Here is a 22,805-nt window from a genome sequence, read left to right on the forward strand (position 1 = left end):
GCATACATATTTCCATACATTTTACCCTTTTGGCTACATATGGTGCATGATGCATAATAAGTGGTATCTCAACACAATACTGTTTCTCGAAGTAGAAATTCCATGCTAAGGTGTGGATTCTCTGACAAAATTTACAAAATCAATATGTAACTAGACAAGCCAACTCAGTTTCCAAGGAATATCAACCAGCTATTTTCCCCTCCCTTTTTTTCTGTAAGAAGGAAAATATGCATAAACTCATTCTGGGAACAGTCCAGTTTCAATCCTACCTTCAATTTGGTGAAAAAAATTATATTACCCTTTGAGAGTCTGTAAACTTCCTTTGATAAAATTATAGTTCTAACTGTTCTCTTTAGGTTTTTTTATGGTAAAGTATTACTCATGTGTGCAGTTTAATTCTGCAATGCAGAATTTAATTTTTGTTAGAGATGAAGGCTATATTCAGAAGGCAGAAAATCAGCAAACAGCTTAATTTAGTCCTTGCCTTCCAATGGATCTGTTGCTTTTTATAAAATTCTGGAATTCAAAATAATCAATTTTATTGACCATTTTCTCTGGTATTACATATTTGCATAAACCAGTTTCTACATATTTTGACATATATTTAGAATAAAAATTTTGAAGAATAAAGCACTGTAAATTTCTTAGCCATTGTTTTCAAAAGAGAAGATTAATTCTTTAGACATATTTAGTTAACTATACCTATCTTTTCCTTATGTAAAATTCAAAACGGTTTTAAATTTAATTTTTCTTGGTTTCAATGTAGAGTATAATATTCTGATTTCTTAAATGTTTTCTACGGTAGATGATTCTATCATAGTGTTCCAAGAACTGAAAGATCTCCTTAAGAAAAACGCCACTGTGGAAGCTTTTATTGAATGGCTGGATACCGTAGTAGAACAGAGAGTTATTAAGGTACTTTATCAATGACAGATTCAGAAAATAAACAAATATTTTTGTTCTGAGTAAATGCTTATACCTTAATACCTTCTTGACTGGTAAGTGAAGGTGGAAGGATATGTGTGAAATTACCTTGAAAAGATTTTTAAACCTATACAAATTGGGCAGTCCAAATATCAAAATTAAGACTTTGTTAGATTTGAGTCCACTGGATATATATTTTAATTCTATTGTTTCTTGATCAAGGGGTACAGAACTTACACCGTTTCTTATCAGTCAAAAGGCATAAGGACAGTGAGTGGGGTGCAATAACTTTGTTTACCAAATGTATAAACATTAACATTATTGTAAATCATGTCTCACCAGTAATAATTAAGTTACAGCAACATAACATCAGTAGTTGAAGTTAGAAGTTAGATATAGCCCTTTTCTGAATAGATATCTTATAAAAAAACAAATGTTGAAAACAAATATGGTATTTAGTATTGACATTTTTGAATTCCAGGAGTTCGGTATTTTGTGTTTTCTGTGTAGTTGCTTCAGTTCTTTCAGTTAACCTTCAAGTCATCCATCATGAAACAAGGCAATAAGAACAAATATATCCATCACTGTTCGGTGTTAGCCATTCCATATCAAGGAAACTAGTTATAGTGTAGGGACTTTTTTTTCTCCTGGAAAGAAAACAGATTATCATTCAGAACCAGAGAAGTCAGAGTTAATCATTCACAGAAATATATAACCTTTTGTTCACACTTTGCCTGTTCTTTTTAGTTTTGTCAAAGAAGAATTAAATATAAAATTTTTATGAATTATTTATATTCTGTTAATTCAATTAGATAACAACTACTCTATTAACCTTAAAAAATGACAGCAAAGATAGACTAAAATTGAAATCTCTGATAGATCATCTACTTTGATGTGATAGGTGGTGTGCCTTGCCATCTGTCCATTTTTTATATAGCTTTATCTATCTTTTGTTTGTGATATGATTCATAGAGTTAAGAGATGACATATTTTATAATTTTGTGTTTGTCCTTTCCTTTTTAGACCAGTAAACAAAATGGAAGGTCATTAAAGAAGAGGGCTCAAGACTTTTTGCTGAAGTGGAGCTTTTTCGGTGCTCGAGTAATGCATAATCTCACCTTGAACAATGCATCCAGTTTTGGTATCTTACATGCTTTATAAGACTTTTCTTAAATGACTAACATCCTCTATTTTCTAGTCATGTTTCTTAATAATCATTAAGCATTGTGGCACCGTTACTTTTCAAACTGGATCTGAATGTCAAGAATGGCAGCTATGAGTCTGACTTTAGATCACACGAAGAGTTAAATTCTAACAGTGCTTATCTCTCTGGGATTTTCCCAAGTTTGTCTACTCACTGTAGAGAAGTGGGGGGACGGTCTCGTTTCAGAAGGTTTTGGAGGGATTTTAGTGGGATAATCCACATGAAAAAGTATTGCCTATGCCTAGAAAGGATTTGATGAATCTCACTTGTATTATTATTACATTCCATCAATGCCAATAAAAAGTTTTGTTAAACAGGCAGTAGTTAATACAATATTTACCAAAGGCACTACTCATTGAAATAGTGCATATTTTTGTGTTTCTTCGAAGAACTCACATAGTAACATTGCAGGTATCAAAGAACAATTTAGAAACACAGTTGAAAAGATTACTGCATCATCTTTTCTAACCTACATGACTTATGAACAGATTGATTCAAGTTTGCTTTTTCAAGTGTTGGATATCTTTAGACATGGGATATGGTCCAAGTGGTAGGGACACATGCCTTACTTGTGAGTGGTCCTGAGTTGTGTCTGAGTTGGTTCTCTTGCATCACATACCCCACCCCCAGTCTCAGCATCTCCAGGTATAGTCTTGGTGGTCCCTAACTACTGCCATCCCCTAAGAACTGGCAAGGAGTGTACCCTATAAACACTGAATATCTCATCTTCTTTTAAATTATCTGAGTTCTTATTTTTATATATAATGATAAATTCGTAGAGAAATGGTAATGATTCAGAGAGTTGAATTTGAAGTCTTTACATTATAAACTATATTTTAATTGGCTACAGTACATTGTTTTAAGCTCATTTTTAGTGGAAAAAGATTTTAAAACCTGAGTTGTATTAAAGAAGACACAAAATTTATTGTCACTCTTTAAAAAATTCAGCTCATATTCAAGGTTTCTTAAAATATACAACATTGAAGCCTGTTTTGTTATGAAACAGGTTTGTACTGGCAATAATTAAAGAAAGGTTTCCTGTGACATCTTCCACCTGAAAATTATTGTTTTGCATTTTTCAAATCAAAGAGTATTTTGTATCAGGTAAGATAGACATCTTACTTGATAACTTCTTTCAGACCATGATGGCCATTGTCTAATTATTTAGTACAAAGTAAACAGAAATAGAGCAGAGTAGAGCTCATTCTCCCCAGGTTAAACTTTATCACACTCCAATGTGTGCCCTCTTAAAGCATAAAGCGTGTCTCACTTTCATCCGTATTTTCCTTTGATGTAATTAGTGGCCAAAGAGTTGGCAGGACAGTACACACAGTGAGCTAGGCAGGCAGTACAGAAAAAGATTAGAGACCCAAGTTAAGCATGTTGGTCTTAGCAGGTCATTTAAAGTCCAACAAGTATTTGTTTATTTCAGTTGCTCCTTGTAGAGTGTAGTGAGATGGTCACAAAGATAACTCGACTTTTTCTCCCTTTTTTTCCATTCTCTGATTTCTTTCCTTATTCCCAATCCATATAAAAGGTTCTTTCCATTTGATCCGAATGCTTCTTGATGAATACATTCTTCTGGCTATGGAGACCCAGTTTAATAATGATAAAGAGCAGGAGCTACAAAATTTATTGGACAAATACATGAAAAATTCTGGTAGGTTAAAAATGTATATATTTTTGGAATATTTATGGTGGAACTTCAAGAAATTTTCAGTACACTTGCTAAATAGGTTTATAAAAATCAGAGTTTCTAGAATTCATCTGCCTGACAGGGACGGGGAGGGGTGGGGGGTGGGGTTTTATTGGGGTTCTTCATGGGAAAAAATAAGTATTGGTAAAGGGAAATGTATTTGATATTTCCATGACTGAGACATAAACCTGAAAGCTTTGTAACCTTTCCCACAGTGATTCAATAAATAAATAAAAAAAAAAAATCAGAGTTTCCCTTAAAAGATGCCACAACTAACACAGTCTAACAATACAGTAGAGCTCTATTTTTCTTTCCTTCATTTATACACAGAATACTGGAAAGCACTTTACTGGAAACGCTGATTAAAGATAAATCTAAGTTCGGGGTTGGAGCAAAAGCACATTGGGTAGGGCGTTTGCCTTGCACGTAGCTGACCCGGGTTCTATTCCCAGCATCCCATATGGTCCCCTGAGCACCACCATGAGTAATTCCTGAGAGCCAAGCTAGGAGTAACCCTTGTGCATTGCTGGGTGTGACCCAAAAATGGAAAAGAAAACATAAATAAAGTTCTTCTGATTTATATTAAGAAGTAATTCTGACACAAAAACTAACTGTAATTCAGATATTGTGTATGGTGCTTTAATCTGGGCAGTATAAATTCTGTGTAGTCTTAGAAAAGATAACACATTTATTTAGATTTTAGAGTTAGTGACTTGCATTCTGAAGACTATTTAGTACATAGAGGACTTTGAAGTACATTTAGGAGAGCATTCCCATCAACAAATATATAGTAAATCAAATTTGTTAAAACTGCCAAGACCTGCCTGCATTCCTTCCTATTGAAAACATTTCCCAGTTTACAGATTTATGACACAAATTAAAATATTTTCATTTTGTTTTCCTTAAGCTTAATTACTAGGAATTTGGGAATAGTTTAGCTCTCTAAATTAAAAAAAAATAATAAACACCTTTTTTCCAGATGCAAGTAAAGCTGCTTTTACTGCTTCTCCGAGTTCTTGTTTTCTGGCCAACCGTAATAAAGGGAGTACTGTATCCAGTGACTCTGTGAAGAATGAAAGTCATGTGGAAACAAATTATCTTCCTCTGCCCTCCAGCCAACCAGGAACTGTAGTATCTGCTCTGCACCCGTTCCCTGCTGGGAATACAGACAACATGCCACTCCCAGGTATGCTGTGAAACACACTGAAAATCTCTTGAATCTCAGTGTCTTTCAGGAATATAGTTTCCCTCCCTCCCTCCCTCCCACCCTCCCTCCCTCCCTCCCTCCCTTCCTTCCTCTGAGGAAAAATACTCATTCTAAGGAGAATGTGCAGTTCTCTAGAGAGCAAGAAGAAGGATAAAAAATAATGGAAATTTATGCCCTAAACAACATGGACCAACCCATGGAGTGCTGGAAAACTGCTTCTTAAGTACTTTCCACTTGTGACTCCTTTTTAATACTGGGCAAGTGCTGCTAGAAACACCATGTCCTCATGAATTTTTATTGCGGGGTCAGAAATTTTGTGGGTCAGATTTTTCACAACATCCACATTGTTACACAATACTATAAGGGATCACAACCCACAGTTTAAGAAGCTTTGCTATAAAAAAGACACTACACACCCAGAGTTGGGATGTGGGCAACTCCAGAGTGGAGTGTCTTCTCTGCTTTTCTTAAAGTATCTTCAAGGCATCTCAAGAGCAAAATAAATAAATAAATAAATAAATAAAGTCATTCTAACTGGCTTAGATTAAAAGTTTAATATTTTTGTGATTTTTAACAACTGTTGTTCATGATTTTGTATTAATACTATTATTAACACAGGCCCGACACTTTTGACACTAAATTTTATCAAGAAATATATCCAATTAGTGAAACTTAGTAGAAGAAAATTACCAAAATATAAAATCTTTATATATTCTGAGGGTAAAGAAGTGCTATTTATTTTGACTTTTGGGGATATCAATAGTCAATTTTCTGTTAAGAATTACAATGTTGGGGCTAGAGTGATAGCACAGTGGATAGGGCTTTTGCCTTGCACGTATCTGACCCAGGTTCAATTCCCAGCATCCCATATGGTCCCCTGAGCACTGCCAGGAATAATTCCTGAGTGCAAATCCAGGAGTAAACCCTGTGTGTCTCCAGGTGTGATCCAAAAAGCAAAAGAATATATATATATAATGTTGAACTCAAATTATCTTTATAATCTATGAAAACATGAAGCCTTCCAGACTTTTACAATAATCACTAACTCCACAAGCCTGTACTCTTGTGAATATATGTGTACCGTTATGCTGTTTTATAATCCCAGAATTTTGGTGTTGCCTACTTGTTATTTTTGGAGAATAGAAATGAGTAAGTTGGATAAAAGTTTATAGTAATATTTTGAATACTTTTAAAACATATGAATTTAACTTTTAATATTCCAGTAATGAAAAATATTTTTTTCAGGTCCAATGGAGCTTTCCCAGAACACTGGTCATCTGATGACCCCACCCATTTCTCCTGCTATGGCAAGCAGAGGAAGTGTCATTAACCAGGGACCAATGGCAGGGAGACCCCCAAGTGTAGGTCCAGTGCTGCCTGCCCCCACACACTGCTCTACATACTCAGAGCCTGTTTATCCTACTCAAGCCAGCCATGACTTTTATGGGACCAATGCTAACTATCAGACTGCGTTTAGAGCACAGCCCCACCCATCATCAGGACTCTATCCTCATCGACCAGAGCATGGTCGGTGTGTGGCCTGGAGTGAACAGCAATTTTCTAGAGATTTCTTCAGTGGCAGCTGTGCTGGATCTCCGTATAGTTCTCGGCCACCTTCTGGTTATGGACCATCCCCACATGGCCAAGATTCACATGCTATGCAGTTTTTAAATACAGGAAGTTTCAATTTCTTGAACAACACAGGAGCTGCCAACTGTCAAGGAGCAACATTACCTTCTAATTCACCTAATGGTACTGATATTTTAAATATTTTTTCCTGACTTTTGATATGGCAATACAGCAAAATCAGACATTGAGTTTCACCTCTCCTATATAGTGTTTCTTCCAATGTAAAGCTTGTAGAGATCATGTAGAATTAATAATTTGAAGCTAATATATATTTCATAAACATTTATCTCCTTAATTTTTTGGGGGGTCACACCCAGCAATGCACAGGGGCTACTTCTGGCTTTGCACTCACGAATTACTCCTGATGGTGCTTGGGGGACCATATGGAATGCTGGGAACCGAACCTGGGTCAGCTGCGTGCAAAGCAAACACCCTCCCCGCTGTGCTACCATTCCAGCCCCTATCTCCTTAACTCTTAAAACTTTATGAAATCTCCTTTCAAAATATGCATGCATGAAAAGAAATTGACGTTCACATTTTTATTTCTAATCCTAGCAACTGCAAAGAAGTTCTGTGTTCAAAAACATTTGAAGATACTTTAAACTATAAAAATTAGGATGAAAACCATTCCTCATATTGCAATGATAAAATACATCATGGTTAAGGGTTGGAAAGACTTATGAACTCCTTCAGCCACTAAATAAGCTCTCTTTAGTATTTTTCATTCGTTTCCCTGAAGTGTAGGCCAGTTATCCTAGAAATATTAATCCATAAATAAAATCAGTACTTTATAGAATGTGCCATCTTTGTGAGAGAAGCTAATCGAACCCTTTTTACTTTATAGGTGGTTCTTGTTAGTTTCATAATGGGATATGGGAAAGGTGTAATCTTTGTCTCAAAATAGTAATAAGATGACTCATGTTTATTTTATTAAAAACGAAAAAGCATAGTGAACCATGTTCATATCTAAGTACAAATCCAATTCTATAGTAAATGTAGATTTGGATATATTTTTGTAGTATGCCATCTTTAGGGATATACTCCATTAATTTATCTTTGTCTATCTTCATGCTATATTCTTCATAATACATTAACACATTCTTGATGTTTTTGTTATATAGGATACTACGGAAGTAATATAAACTACCCAGAGTCTCATAGACTTGGCTCGATGGTTAATCAACATGTGTCTGTCATCAGCAGTGTTCGCTCACTACCTACCTACAGTGATATCCATGATCCACTCAACATTTTAGATGACAGTAGTAGAAAGCAGACTGGTTCATTTTATGCAGAAACATCACCATCTATTACTTGTAGAACTCCAGCAGTAGGTAAATTCTTTTACTGGTTCTTCGTAATACTTTTAAAAAAAGGTAAACTTTTGGTATGGAGCATGAGTTTGGAGAGGCTGAGTTGAGGTGAAAGGGGCACTTATATCTCCACAACTGATCTCATAGTTTTGTGGCTGTTGGTATTGGGCTTAGAGTTTTTCAGTGTGTATGTATTATTGTGGAATCTATTGCTAGATGTGAATTTTTTTTTTTGCTTTTTGCGTCATACCTGGTGATGCACAGGGGTTACTCCTGGCTCATGCACTCAGGAATTACCCCTGGTGGTGCTCAGGGGACCATATGGGATGCTGGGAATCAAACCTAGGTTGGTCACTTGCAAGGCAAATGCCTTACCTGTTGTGCTATTGCTCCAGCCCCCTAGATGTGCATTTTTTTAAAAAAAAAAAAAGAATTGCTGGCATATATTGCATGTGTAAAAATGATACAGTTGTCAAGTGTAGTCTAATAGACATAGTTTTTGAAGATCATAATGATGTCTTCTCATACTCATTACCACTGTGAGACCTAAAGATAATTCCAAGACCGTATAATTTCCCTTAGCAACCAAAATCAGTCCAACTTTAAACAATAATATCCCTTATTGGGGCCCTCAATTTCATTTTAAGTATGATTTACACCCCTGTTATTTCTATTGCTTTATGATATTTTAAGTAAAAATAAATAGAACAGTATGTTTGCCATGAAGTTCCTTCACATTTTATTTCAGCTAGTTAGTAATCCTTTCAGAAAATTCTGCAATGTACTAGATGCACCATCAGTACCCAGCAAGTGTCATTCACAGAGTAAAAGGGTGATTTGAAAATGGACAAAAGCTTATGTATAGATTTGACTTCTAAAATTATCAATGATGTGTCACATGAAAAGTATATCTATATCTGATTATATAATGATTATATAATGATATTGATTATATAAAATAGATGCAATCTTCCAGTGAAATATTAACAGACATAAAGATCATGACATCCAACCACAGTGTAGCAGAAAGAGAGATAAATTCCATCTCTCCTCACTCAGCATGTTTTCCAATAATTAAATAGGAAGCACTTCTTCCTCTCCGTGACCCTCACAGCTGCTCCCTGAGTAGTCAACTAGAGCAACTCATATTATCTACAGATGGTCATTGCTTCTAGGTTACTCTAATGAAGCAGAAAATTCCACTTCAGGAAGTTTCCTTACCACAAGACTAAAATGTACCGTGTCGCTAGTGTTACTATTAGTTCTGTTTACTTGTAGAGATAATGTAAGCTTGATGGAACATAGATTGGGTATAGGGTAGATTCTTGGCTTTATTGTCAGTGTTGACTTAGGTAAATTACAAAGAGAGCTTCAGATTGGAAAGAGGAATTAGAGTACAAGGGGAGTGAGATCCAATATCTCTTTTCTTAGTTATTAAAACCTGGTGCATAGTGACAGAGAAGATAGTAGTTCCAAAAATAAGAAAAAAACAAATGAGAGGATAATGACCTAAATACAGCAAATGTAGTGTGAGTCAGTAGTTAAATCTTTTGAGAACCTATTATGAAACATTTCATTCTAAGTGTGAAAATGTTTGATCATCAGGACAGATTTCTTGCTTTTAGAATGTTTACATCCCAGAAGGAGGCTATAAGACAATGCATATATTAAATAATTGCATTGAAAACATAATTTCAGGTCCCAAAGTCATGTCACTAGGGTCAAATTTTACATAGTAAGGAGGGGACTGCTTTAGGTAAGGTAGTTGGAGAAAACACAGTGAGGTGTAAATATTTTAATTGAAAGCTGAGTGAGGAGAGATGGAAAGAAAAGGACAGTGATGCAGTGATTTGATAATAGCACTCTAGGTAGAAGAAACTGCAAGCAAATTGAGTCTAGAAACAAGTTTGGAACGCTCAATGAGTAGGGAAAAGGGCAGTGTGTTTTGAGTCTTGGGGAGGAAGAAGAGAGTAGAGTAAAATAAATTAGAAGACAGGGATTAATTCACGTACATATTAACAGGGACATGGACTTTGAATTTTATTAAAAAGTATTGGGAAATCAATGTAGAATATAAGAACACACTGCAACTAGGTGACTCAGGTTGTCCTTTGGAGGGTTAGAGGATATAGTGAAGAGCATTAGACTTGTTGAGGTGTTACTGCATTGGTCTCAGTAATAGAAGATGGTGGTTTGAACAGTAGTTGAGATGCAAAGAGAAAGCAGTACATTAGGGATATAACTGTTAGGGGATTATCTAAATTTATCTAAGTTTGAAATTGAGTTTTCATTGAAAAAGTAAAAAAGAAATATTTTCTGGGAGACTAGCAAAAGAGAAAATGGAGTAAAAGAATGTCTCTGAAAAGTCATATATAACCAAACTTAGTATAAATATGTGTGCTAAATGCAAAATTAAATACAGAGGTTTTTATGAAAATGAGTGATGTTTGCATAAACAAGAAAACAGCCATCATTTTTCAGTTGGTGATTTTATTTTTCCTTACAGCATCCAGCTTACAAACCTCAATTCCTTCATCCTCATCTCAATGTATGTATGGAGCATCCAATCAGTATCCAGCTCAAGAAACCCTGGATAACCATGGACCAAACAGTAGAGAAATGGTGTCTTCCTTACCACCAATCAACACTGTGTTCATGGGTACAGCAGCTGGAGGCACTTAAACCAACAGTATGGAGTTGGGTTGAAAAATCACTACTGCTCAACTATTACCTAGTAAAGAAAATAAGACATGCTGTGACCAGACATCGTTTTTCTAGTAGTCACTGGCACAAACATATGGACAACTATAATGCTGGATATACTTGCAATTTGTCTTGCACACAAATTGTTTAAAATGTGATCATTATTAATCATAGTTTCAAGAGTTATGAAACCAGTGGAGCTTTGAAAAATGCAGACATTTCAACTATGAAAATTCACTATTTCATATATTAATTTATTGAAAATCTGTGTGCCATTTCATCCTTGGATTCTGAAAAAAAGAGAAAAGTTTATTTAATGCTTTTTAAATGCCTCTAATTTATTTGGATCTCAAAATTGTTGTTTACTACTCCTTATTTGACAAAAAGTCAAATGTGTATGTACTACCTCCTATGGAAATGTTTACAATGTGAATTCAATTCAGCTTAGACCAAAGTTGCTTGACTTCCAATTCCTGTACATTTGTTCAATAATTTTTGTTACATAGCAGTATTCCAATTCTATGTAACTGAAAGGAGATTATAAGTGTTTTTCCTGCTTTATTTAATAAAGAAAAGAAATAAAAAAATAATGTATGGGAATATTTTTAAAGGCTTGGCTGCTCTAAGGACTGATACTATTTCCTAAAGAACATTGAGAAATTTCAGGCAAAAGCTTCTTTGGATTAAATTAAAGTGAAGCTTGTCAGAACACTGTAATTTAATAATATTTGCATATTATATCATGCATATATATTAAGAAATTATGTCTTGTAGACTGAAATTTTATAGATTTGGAAAAAAGTCTTTAATCAAGTACTTTGTTTATAAATTAGGAGTAAATGAATGTTCATGAATCATCTGGTTTCAAAGTTAATTTAGGAGTGAAGAATTACATACAAATTAATGCAATTTGATAAACCATACATCGTATTCTATTTCTTCTTTTGAAATATGTACTAAGTGAAAGACTTATTTTAAGACTCATAGTTTATAATGGGAAACTTCCAGTAATATTACAGGCTTCTCCTGTAGTATTATAGCAGTCCTTGTATTATTTGTTTCAGTGGTTGGATTATAACATAAGTTCCAGATATATTATAAAAGGGTCATAAGTCTCAAGTTCTCACTATACATTATGATGTACTTTGGTAATGACAGACTGTAGAACTGTTTCAGCAAGCAATAAACAATAATTTGTGGATTCATCTGAGTGTTGCTGCCATTTTCTTAGCAGTGTGTTTTAGTAAAATCTAGTTTATGAGCTAATTTACTGGAAAAAAATTCATCACTGAAAAATCATGGGAAGTAAAAAAATGAATATTTTCTCCTTTGCTATAGTAATAATGTAATAATACACAGGAGAAAAAAATTAATAACTGAAATAGTAAACAAAACATCCTTAAGTGTTTGGGTATGTATTGAAAGTTAAAAACAAATTTCCACTGCCTATCAATGAAATATCTATATATATTTTCAGTATCTAATGTAAAAATTGTCATACAATATGGAAAAATATTAAAAGAAAATTATGATATATAAATTTCCCATATGGAGAGTAATTTTTGATGGATGGAGTAATGTGATAGAATAAGAAGCTCTCTGAAAATTTTGTGTGAAAAAACGACATAGAGAAAGTGGTGTTTAGAGAACATTAGCAGCAGTTGGAGGGAGCACCATTTCAGATAGTACATGGCAAGTTAGATATGAGAAGAAGAAAATGATTATATCAAAGCTGGAAAGACAGATCAATGTGCAAGAGCACATTTGCATACAGGAAGTGCAGGTTCGGTTTGCTCACCACCAGGAGGAACTTCAGTGCATTGAACACTGCTGGGTGAGCACCCTTCCATGAAGGGAAAGATCTGTTAATAGAGGTTCTGAAATTGTTTTCCCTTTGTTCTTTTTGCCTTTTTGGGCCACAACTGGAAGTTCACAGGGTTTACTCCTGGCTGTGCATTCAGGAATTACTCTGGGAATTATAAGGAAGGCAGGAGATGGATCTCTGGTTGGCCACATGTAGGGCAAGTGCCCTACACATTGTACTATTGCTCTAGTCCCACGAGGTTTTTATTAACCTTGTTTGCATTTAATGCATTAATTGAGTCCTACTTTGTAAATGAGGAAAGAAAGATAATCTGAATCTGGGAGAAGGTCTGAACATCCACGGCTTTTGATGCTAAGGAGACCAACTTACCCCACATCCTTCAGGGCCAGCAATGAAACTTAAATTTCTCTGCAATATATGTATAAAAGTGAATCTCAGATCAGACGTGTCAATAGGACAGTTCTTGGTTTTAGCAGGACTATTCTGCATATTGCACAAGATTAATATTACTGGCTCTTAAAGACTAAACTCCAAAGCATTTCTTTTTTTTTTAATTTTCTTAAAATTTTTTTTTCTTTTTATTAGTGAAACACCATGAAGTACAGTTGTAGATTTACAATTTTTTGTGCTTGGGTTTCGATTATACAATGATCAAATACCCATCCCTCCATCAGTGTCCACTTTCCACCACCATGGATAATATCCCTCCCACCCCCACCCCCACCCCCATCCCACCCTGCTTCTGTGGCAAGGCATTCCCTTTTGTTCTCTCCTTTTGGGTGTTGTGGTCTGCAAAAGAGGCATTGAGTGGCAAACATGTTCAGTCCATAGTCTATTTTCAACATGCATCTCCCCTCCTGGGAGGATCCTCCAAACACCCTTTATTTGGTGCTCCCTTCTCTATCTGAGCTGCCCTTTCCCCTAGAATGCCCAGCTGGCCTCTAAGCTATGGAGTAATCCTCTTGGTGCTCATCTCAGCTATTCTTGGGTATTAATCTCATATTTTGTTATTGTATATCCCCCAGATGAATGCAATCTTTCTATGTCTATCCCTCTCTTTCTGACTCATTTCGCTTAGCATGATACTTTCCATGTTGTACCACTTGTATGTAAATTTTATGACTTCATCCTTTCTAACAGCTACATAGTACTCCATTGTGTAGATGTACCAAAGTTTCTTTAACCAGTCATCTGTTCTTGGGCATTCAGGTTTCTTCCAGTTTCTGGCTATTGTAAAGAGTCCTGCAATGAACAAACAAGTGCAGATGTCACTTCGACTATACATTTTTGCATCTCTGGGATATATTCCCAGGAGTGCTATTGCTGGGTCAAATGGGAGCTCAATTTCTAATTTTTTGAGAATCGTCCATACTGTTTTCCAGAAGGGCTGAACCAGTCGGCATTCCCACCAACAGTGAAGGAGTGTCCCTTTCTCACCACATCCGCTCCAGCACCGGTTGCTTTTGTTCTTTTGAATGTGGGCCAGTCTCTGAGGTGTGAGATGGTATCTCATTGTGGTTTTGATCTGCATCTCCCTGATGAGTAATGATGTAGAGCATTTTCTCATGTGATTTTTTGCCACTCGGATTTCTTCTTTGAGAAAGTTTCTGTTCATTTCATTGCCCCATTTTTGGATGGGGTTGGATGTTTTCTTCTTGTGGAGTTTAACCAGTACTTTGTATATCCTTGATATCAACCCCTTGTCAGATGTGTATTCGGCAAATATCTTTTCCTATTCTGTAGACTGTCTTTGTATTTTGGTCACTGTTTCTTTTGAGGTGCAGAAGCTTCTTAGTTTAAGATAGTCCCATTTATCTATCTCTGTTTTCACTTGCTCGGCCAGTGGCGTGGCATCCTTGAAGATACCATTAGCTTTCCATGGTGGTGGAAAATGGGCACTGGTGGAGGGATGGGTATCTGATCATTGTATAATCAAACCCAAGCACAAAAAATTGTAAATCTACAACTGTACCTCATGGTGTTTCACTAATAAAAAAAAATTAAAAATAAAAAGATACCATTAGCTTCAATGTCATGGAGGGTTTTGCGGACTTTGTCTTCAATGTACCTTACAGTTTCTGGTCTGATGTTGAGGTCTTTAATCCATTTTGATCTTACTTTTGTACACGGTATTAGGCAGAGTTCTGAGCCCATTTTTTTTTTGCATGTAGCCATCCAGTGATGCCAGCACAATTTGTTAAAGAGGCTTTCCTTACTCCACATTTTTTGCACCTTTATCAAAGATTAGATGATCATATGATTGAGGGGAGATGTCAGTGTATTCAACCCTGTTCCATTGGTCTGCAGTTCTGCCTTTGTTCCAGTACCATGCTGTTTTAATTATTACTGCTTTGTAGTAGAGCTTGAAGTTAGGGAGGTTGATTCCTCCCATTTTTTTTTCCCAAGAATTGCTTTAGCTATTCGTGGGGGCTTATTGTTCCATATAAATTTCAGGAGTGTTTGTTCCATTTCTTTGAAGAATGTCATGGATATCCTTATAGGGATTGCATTGAATTTATACAATGCTTTCGGTAGTGTTGCCATTTTGACAATGTTAAGTCTCCCGACCCATGAGCAGGGGATAACTTTCCATTTCCTCATGTCCTCTTTTATTTCCTGAAGTAGCGTTTTGTAGTTTTCTTTGTACAGGTCCTTTACTTCCCTAGTTAAGCTGATTCCTAGGTACTTGATTTTCTGAGGCACAATTGTGCACGGGATTGTTTTTTTCATGTCGCTTTCTTCTCTCTCACTGTTTGCATATAGGAAAGCCATGGACTTTTGGGTATTGATTTTATAGCCTGCAAGTTTACTATACAAGTCTATTGTTTCTAGGAGTTTTTTGGTGGAGGTTATTGGGTTCTCTAAGTAGAGTATCATATCATCTGCGAATAGTGAGAGCTTGATTTCTTCCTTTCCTACCTGACTGCCCTTAATATCTTTTTCTTGCCTAATCGCTATTGCAAGTACTTCCAGTACTATATTGAACAGCAGTGGAGAGAGTGGGCATCCTTGTCTCATCCCTGATCTTAGAGGGAAGGCTCTGAGTTTTTCCACATTGAGGATGATGCTTGCTGTAGGCTTGTGGTAGATGGCTTTAACTATGTTGAGGAAAGTCCCCTCTATGCCCATTTTGACTAGGGTTTTCATGATAAAGGGGTGCTGGATCTTGTCAAATGCTTTCTCTGCATCTATTGATATGATCATATGCTTTCTACCTTTTCTTTTGTTGATATGATGGATTATGTTGATTGATTCCGAATGTTAAACCATCCTTGCATCCCCGGGATGAATCCTACTTGGTCATGGTGTATGATCTTTTTGATGAGTAGTTGGATTCTATTTGCTAGTAGTTGTTGAGGATCTTTGCATCTGTGTTCATCAGGGATATTGGCCTGTAATTCTCTTTCTTTGTGGTATCTCTGTCTGCTTTTGGTATCAGTGTGATATTTGCTTCGTAGAAACTGTTCGGAAGTGTTTTTGATATTTCAATTTCGTGAAAAAGCTTAAAGAGGATTGGGAGTAAATCCTCTTTAAAGATTTGGAAGAATTCAGAAGTGAATCTGTCTGGGCCAGGACTTTTGTGCTTGGGGAGACTTTTTATTACCATTTCAATTTCCTTGATGGTGATAGGTCTGTTCAGGTATTCCAGGTCTTCTTGGTTCAGCCTTGGGAGTCTGTAGGAGTCTAGAAATTTATCCATTTCCTCGAGGTTTTGATGTTCCGTGGCATAAAGCTTCTCAAAGTACTCCCTGAGGACCCTTTGAATTTCTGTAGTTTTTGTTTAATGACCCCCTTTTCATTTCTGATTCTGTTTATTAGGGTTTTCTCTCTTCCTTTCTTTGTGAGTTTTGCTAGAGGCTTACCGATCTTGTTAATTTTCTCGAAGAACCAACTCTTGGTTTCATTGATCTTTTGAATCCAAAGCATTTCTTACCTTACTCAGGCCATGTACTAATCAAAAGTATCTCCCTTATTTCCAAATGGCCCTGAAAAGGCAGTGTGATTCTTGCATAAATTAATTATAACTGCATCTTTATTTTACATGAAGAGAATATTTAATACTTCTCAGACCTGCATCTATACTCATCATTAAATAATTACTTCATGGATATAAAGTTTGGGTACTTGAGACATTTATTCCTGTTGCTTGAGTTAATTTTAATATAGTTAAAAATCAATGCTTAACTTTTAAATATCATGTGTCTAAAAGCAAATGATTTTTTAAAAAATTTTGTTTTTTAGTCTACACCCCAGTGGTGCTCAGGGCTTATTCTGTGCTTAGGAATCACTCCTGGTGAGCCTTGAGATTACATTTGGGGTACCAGATATCAAGCCAGGTCAGCAATATGCAAGGCAGATGGCTTGTTCATTGTATTATTTCTCTGACTCCAAAAATAAATAAATTTTTCTTCAAGTAATTTAGAAGTTGTGGTTTATTTATTATAAGAACTGACTGTTTCAAGCTATTGCTTATATAAAATGCAAAAGTGCTGTGGTCTGGCTATTCTGACCGGTTTCCTCAGCCACTTGCCTTAAGGCCTGGTTCATTTGGCACTCAAACTACAGTTTCCCTGATTTCTACTACCAGCCGCTATCAGCAGGGACTTTTCTCTAGAAAAAGTTGATAATAACTTAGAGACTCACTGATTATGTTTTTGAACCAATAGAAATCTTGTATCATGCAAATACAAAATAGCCTACAAAAGAGAATAAAGAACACTGTTATTTTTGTAACTCGGTATCAAAACACACATGGGGTGAGGGCAGGGGAAAAAGAGACCAAATCTTTGAGAAAAAATGAGTTTTAATATCCAAATTCCCAAGTTCTAACTTTTCAAAACAGCAGGAGGTAAATGCGAGTGATATATACAAACACCATGGAAAGGTGCTCAGATGTCCATATCACTGGGGTGGAATTATTTGTCATACAAGACTCACAATAGTACTGCTGACTCTATATGGAGTGATACACAGCTAATACCATGTTTTAAAAGGAGATTTACAATCTTGGGTGAGCTATAAAAATTTAAACAAAAACATTACAGAAAAGTAAACAACAGTGATTGTGGTATTAAGGACATTTTTTACTTTGGTAAAGATAAGATGATGAATTTATATAAAATGTTACTGTAACTATCTCATCCAATGATTGAATTATAAATTAAATGCTAGAATTTGTAAATGGCAGAGAATACGACCTATCTGTTTCAAAAGCACTTGAACTTTCATTAAGAAGTTATTGAATGACAAAAGATTTTAGTAGCTCCTTGATTATATGCATTAGGAATGGCTAGGAAAGATTATAGTTGAAGGTGAGTTCCAGTGATTCCATCCACTAATTTCAAGATGTTAGATCACAGAATGATATCTTGTCTCTCTTCTTGTTGGTAAAAAATGTTTTCAAGGATCTTTTAATGTTAATATTATAGATAATGCTCAATTTTATTCATCTTGGTTATATAATACTATGTTAGACATCTATCTATACTTTATGGGCTAGGACAGATACAAAGCTAAACATTTACAAACTGGTTACAATTAATATATGTTTACTGAAATTGTGAAAATAAATGAAAGCTGCTTAGAGAAACTATCAAACTCAACTTAATGCCATAGGGAAGCTTCATGGAATAAGTGACATACCAATGAGATGGGAAGAATCAACGGGAAGTAGCTGATCAGAAAGAAATTGTGGTGGAGAGGGATAAGCAGGTAGGACAAATGTTCAGGACAGAAATTCAGCATATGACTAGAAACGAAATCTGAGAACATATGACAAGAGCTTGGAAGAATGGCCAAAAGTTTAACAAAATTATCCCAAAGCTTCCAAATGTTGACACTGATGCTACAATTTGTGTTTATTAAACTACATTCAAGTGTGAACTACCAGTGGTACAGGCTGGCGCCAACATGTTAATTGTGATCATAATGAATTTGACAAAAAAATGAGGGATGTGCATGATTTCAAAGATTCACAAACGATAAGAAAAGGTTTGTTAAAAGTATTAAACTGAGGTTTTGAATAAACTCTGAATTGCTGACTTTTTTTAATGGTGAGTACGCTACTTTTCAGAGCCTATTATTGAAACTAGGCTCTAAGCCCCTTTTATGTGTTCTATGACAACAAAAAATAATACAAACTAATCTTGTTTTCTTCATTAGTCTTAATTTGAATATTTTTAAATTTATTTCATAGCGGAGAGAGGGTGCATGTTTAGCATGTGTCTGATCTGAGTTCAATTCCAAGCCCCCCAAACATCACTATGTGCAGCCCTAGAGGATTCTGAGAACCACTCAGTTTGCCCTGGTTGTCCCCAGCACTGCAGTGCTAGAACCTCAGTGGATACTTGGACTTTTACACTGAACTGCAGATCCCAAGAATCATTGGAGAGATCCCTGTACCTTCTGGAACTGCTTGGGAGATTTCTTCTTCCAGCGATTTATTTCAGCTAATCAATCAAGTTTTCATAGAATTCTCTATTATTTTTTCCACAAATTCAATCCTAGAATAACTTCTCTTAAGAAAAAATGTAGGTCTTGATTGCCACTCAATGCCTCTTTTGCAAACCTCAGCAACCAAAAGGAGAGAGAAAACAAAAGGGAATGCCCTGCCACAGAGGTGGGATGGGATGGAGTGGATGGGGGTGGGGGTGTGGGAGGGATACTGTGATGATTGGTGGTAGAGAATGGGCACTGGTGGAGGGATGGGTACTCTATCATTGTATAACTGAAACCCAAGCACAAAAACTTGTAATGTCCACAACTGTACCTCATGGTGTTTCACTAATAAAAATTTTTTTAAAAAATATAGGTCTAAGGAAAATGGTAAACGTATTTATGTTTTTTCATTGGCTGTTTTCTAAATTGCTGACGTGACTTCAAGTTCGAGTTGAGATTGAAGAAAACTAAAGGTGAAGAGAAGGTCTAAAGCAAGCGTTCTCAGCATATTGTGGTAACTTAAATCATTTCATAAAAAAGTGTCATAGAGGCTCCAAGTAATAATTAGGTGAGGATCACATTTACGAAAGTGAAAAATTAACTACTTATTAAGATACCTGCTCTAAAGTAAAGAGAGCCCATTGTTTTTATTAGTTAAAAACAAGGATAGTTTTCTTTTCAATCAATAGTCAGAGATTTACAGCCTTCAAGCATCTTTAAACACATGGAGGCAAATATAAGGATTGTGGGCGGCTTGTTAATCAAGAGTCATCATTTAGCTATGTGTACTTTAGCTTATTAAAGTGTAACACATGATCTCTATGGAAAATAAGCCTGTTTCGATGCTTTATATTAAAATGGGTAAGAATGTTTCCTTTGAAATTGGGGTTAATATAGTTGCCCTATATTACATCCCTCCTCTCTACATATGTACTGTTTCCGTGCATTTCTCGTTGTCCAGATACTTCTACAACTCAGATTACTTATTTCACTCTCAAAATATCTTTCTAGAAAAATGTGCCTGAAAGTGGTTCCTACACAAAAGATATGGGATTTTTAGATGTCTGGGAAGTTTGAGGCACTTTTGTATCAAATTTGGAAGGAAAAAACTGGAGGGAGGGTGTGGCTCATAGGATACATGAATCTTAACTTAAAAACAAACAAACAAACAAACAAACAAAAACTTACTTGTGGGGGCTGGAGCAATAGCACAGCGGGTAGGGCGTTTGCCTTGCACGCGGCCAACCCGGGTTCGATTCCCAGCATCCCATATGGTCCCCTGAGCACCGCCAGGGGTGATTCCTGAGTGCAGAGCCAGGAGTAAACCCTGTGCATCGCCAGGTGTGACCCAAAAAGCAGAAAAAAAAAAAGAAAATAAATCAAAAAGAGAAAAAAAAAACAAAAAAAAAACTTACTTGTGAGTGTTTTTCACACAACCTGAGGATCTTCAGGGAATATAAAAGGAAAGTGACCAAAACTAATTAGTAAATTCTGAAAGCCAAAAATTCATAGGTTGTCATTTGCTTTAGAGCTTATTGACTTATCTGAGGAAAGCTTCCTAACTATGTAGGTTTTTTTGTTATATCTAAATTTGAGAACATGTAATCATCAATGATCCTGAAAAGATGTAGCAGGGACAGAGAAATATCAAGATGATATAAATTACTCTTGAGTACTCCTATAAAAACTATCTCAGCAATAGTCCTAGACTTGTATTGAGATCTAAATTCAAGTTACTATTGAAATATTAAATACATGGTAAAAGTATAATACCAAGAGTAGTAGAGGACAACAAATAGCAATTCAAATTACTTCCTATAAAATCAGACAAATCTGTGTTGGAAACCATTTGTTTTGTAATTAGACTTTTGTCATTCATAAAATGGTGTGTGTGTATATATATATATACATATATATATGTATAATGTAGCATTGTCCTCCAGTTGTTCATCAATTTTCTCTAGCGGGCACCAGTAATGTCTCCATTGTGAGACTTGTTGTTGTTGTTTTTGGCATATCGAGTACGCCACGGGGAGCCTGCCAGGCTCTGCCATGTGGACAGGATATTCTCAGTATCTTACTGGGCTCTCCAAGAGGGATAGAGTGATCAAACCTGGGTCAGTCATGTGCAAAGCAAATGCCCTACCCACTGTGTTATCACTATATATATATATATATATATATTATGATTTCTTATAGACTCAATCTATGGTAATTGTTATTTAAAATATTCAAACCCCATAAAATCAGTATAGTTGTATCAAAAGAAACAGACTTTTCCTTTTATGCCTTTATGCTTATTCTACACTGCTGTGTCTCTAGAGTTGTCTAACAAGGTAACCTAGTTTGCACTAATTAAAGAAGAATTTATTTTAAAACAAAAGAAAAAAACAAAACATTTGAAATAGTTAACTACTTTAATATAGTTTCATGGAGGTATCTCAAGTAATAAAATACTGTCTGATGGTTAGACATGAAAACATGGTTACAAGCAATCACTTGATCACTTGACATCCTAATACTCACCAATATGCTTGAGCAGGCATCAGTAATGTCTCCATTCATCTCTGTCGCTTGCTAGTGTAGCCCAGTGGGGTCTGCTCGTTCTAGGAACATGAAGAGCCTCAAACCGATAGTTCAGGATCTTTTGAAAAAGAAGTCTGACCATCTCGCAGGTGGGAAGCCACACGATCTTTTGACATCCCGTAGAATCATTTGGCGGTTGTCTCCAAATCACTTTACATGTCCAGCCCATCTGATTTTTGACGCCTTGGCAAACGAGACAGCATCCCTGATTCTTGATTGTCTATGGAGGTTGGAACACCAGATTCCTTCTCTCACTTGAGTGAAGCATGATACTCCAAGCACAGTTCTTTTAATTCCTCTTTGGGAGACCTAAATAGCGTTCTGATCCTGTTTTCATAGGGCCCAGGTCTCTGAGGCGTATGTTAAAGCAGGGAGAACAGTGGAATTGAAGAGATGTGCCCAGAGCTGGAGGTTCTTCGTCCTCTTAGCTATTTCTTCAATGCTCTTGAAGGCGTTCCACACTGCTCTTTTCCTCCTGTGCTACTCAGGTGCAGGTCATTTGTCATATTGAGTTCTCAACCTAGGTACACATAACTGTTGCATTCGGAGATGTTCGTTCCATTGAGAGCAAATGGAACATCAGGAATGAGTCTGTTTCTCATAAACATTGTCTTCATGAGATTCAGCTGTAGTCCAATCTTTCCACACTCACGGTTGAAATCAGCCAGCATTTGTGCTGCTTGGCTAATGTTTGGTGTTATAAGAACGATGTCATCAGCGAAGTGAAGATGGTGTAATTTCCAACCTTCTATCTCCACTCCCATTCCTTCCCATTCCAGTCGTCGCATGACGTTCTCAAGGGTGGAACTGAAGAGTTTTGGTAAAATGGTATCACCCTGCTGAACCCCTCTCTTAAAGTCCATGGTCACTTCCTTCTGGAATGGTGAGATCCTGGTAGTGAATCCATAATACAGCTCACGGAGGATCCAGATGTATTGAGTTTGAATGCCCTGTTTGGCTAGAGCCTTGATGAGCACTTCAGTCTCAACAGAATCAAAGGCCTTTAAATCAATGAAAATTAGACAGAGCGGCATCTTGAACTGAGAAACCTCAAAGAGCTTGGTTACTGTGTAGCTATGGTCGATAGTGCGGAATCCTTTTTGGAGCCTGGCTTGCTCGCATGGTTGTCCTTCATCTAGTGCTCTGTCAATCCTATTCAGGATAACTTGAGTGAACACCTTTTAGATGACAGACAACAGGCAGATTGGGTGATAGTTGCCAATGTCGTGGATGTTTCCCTTCTTGTACAGTGGAATGGTCCTGCTGGTTTTCCATTGGGA

At 36.1% G+C, this 22,805-nt stretch overlaps 1 protein-coding gene across 1 annotated transcript in view; it reads left to right on the forward strand.

Moving 5' to 3' along the window:
- Positions 1 to 10,655, forward strand: part of RFX6 (regulatory factor X6) — a 75,823-nt gene extending 65,168 nt beyond the window's left edge. Inside the window, exons 13-19 of the mRNA XM_056125261.1 lie at positions 806 to 915; positions 1,948 to 2,065; positions 3,666 to 3,788; positions 4,804 to 5,010; positions 6,277 to 6,783; positions 7,782 to 7,994; positions 10,480 to 10,655. Coding sequence (XP_055981236.1) covers positions 806 to 915; positions 1,948 to 2,065; positions 3,666 to 3,788; positions 4,804 to 5,010; positions 6,277 to 6,783; positions 7,782 to 7,994; positions 10,480 to 10,655 — 1,454 coding nt within the window. The remainder of the gene's footprint in view (positions 1 to 805; positions 916 to 1,947; positions 2,066 to 3,665; positions 3,789 to 4,803; positions 5,011 to 6,276; positions 6,784 to 7,781; positions 7,995 to 10,479) is intronic.
- Positions 10,656 to 22,805: the final 12,150 nt, after the last annotated feature.

Source organism: Sorex fumeus, unplaced genomic scaffold, assembly GCF_029834395.1.
Source record: "Sorex fumeus unplaced genomic scaffold, SorFum_2.1 ptg000054l, whole genome shotgun sequence".
Lineage (NCBI taxonomy): Eukaryota > Metazoa > Chordata > Mammalia > Eulipotyphla > Soricidae > Sorex > Sorex fumeus.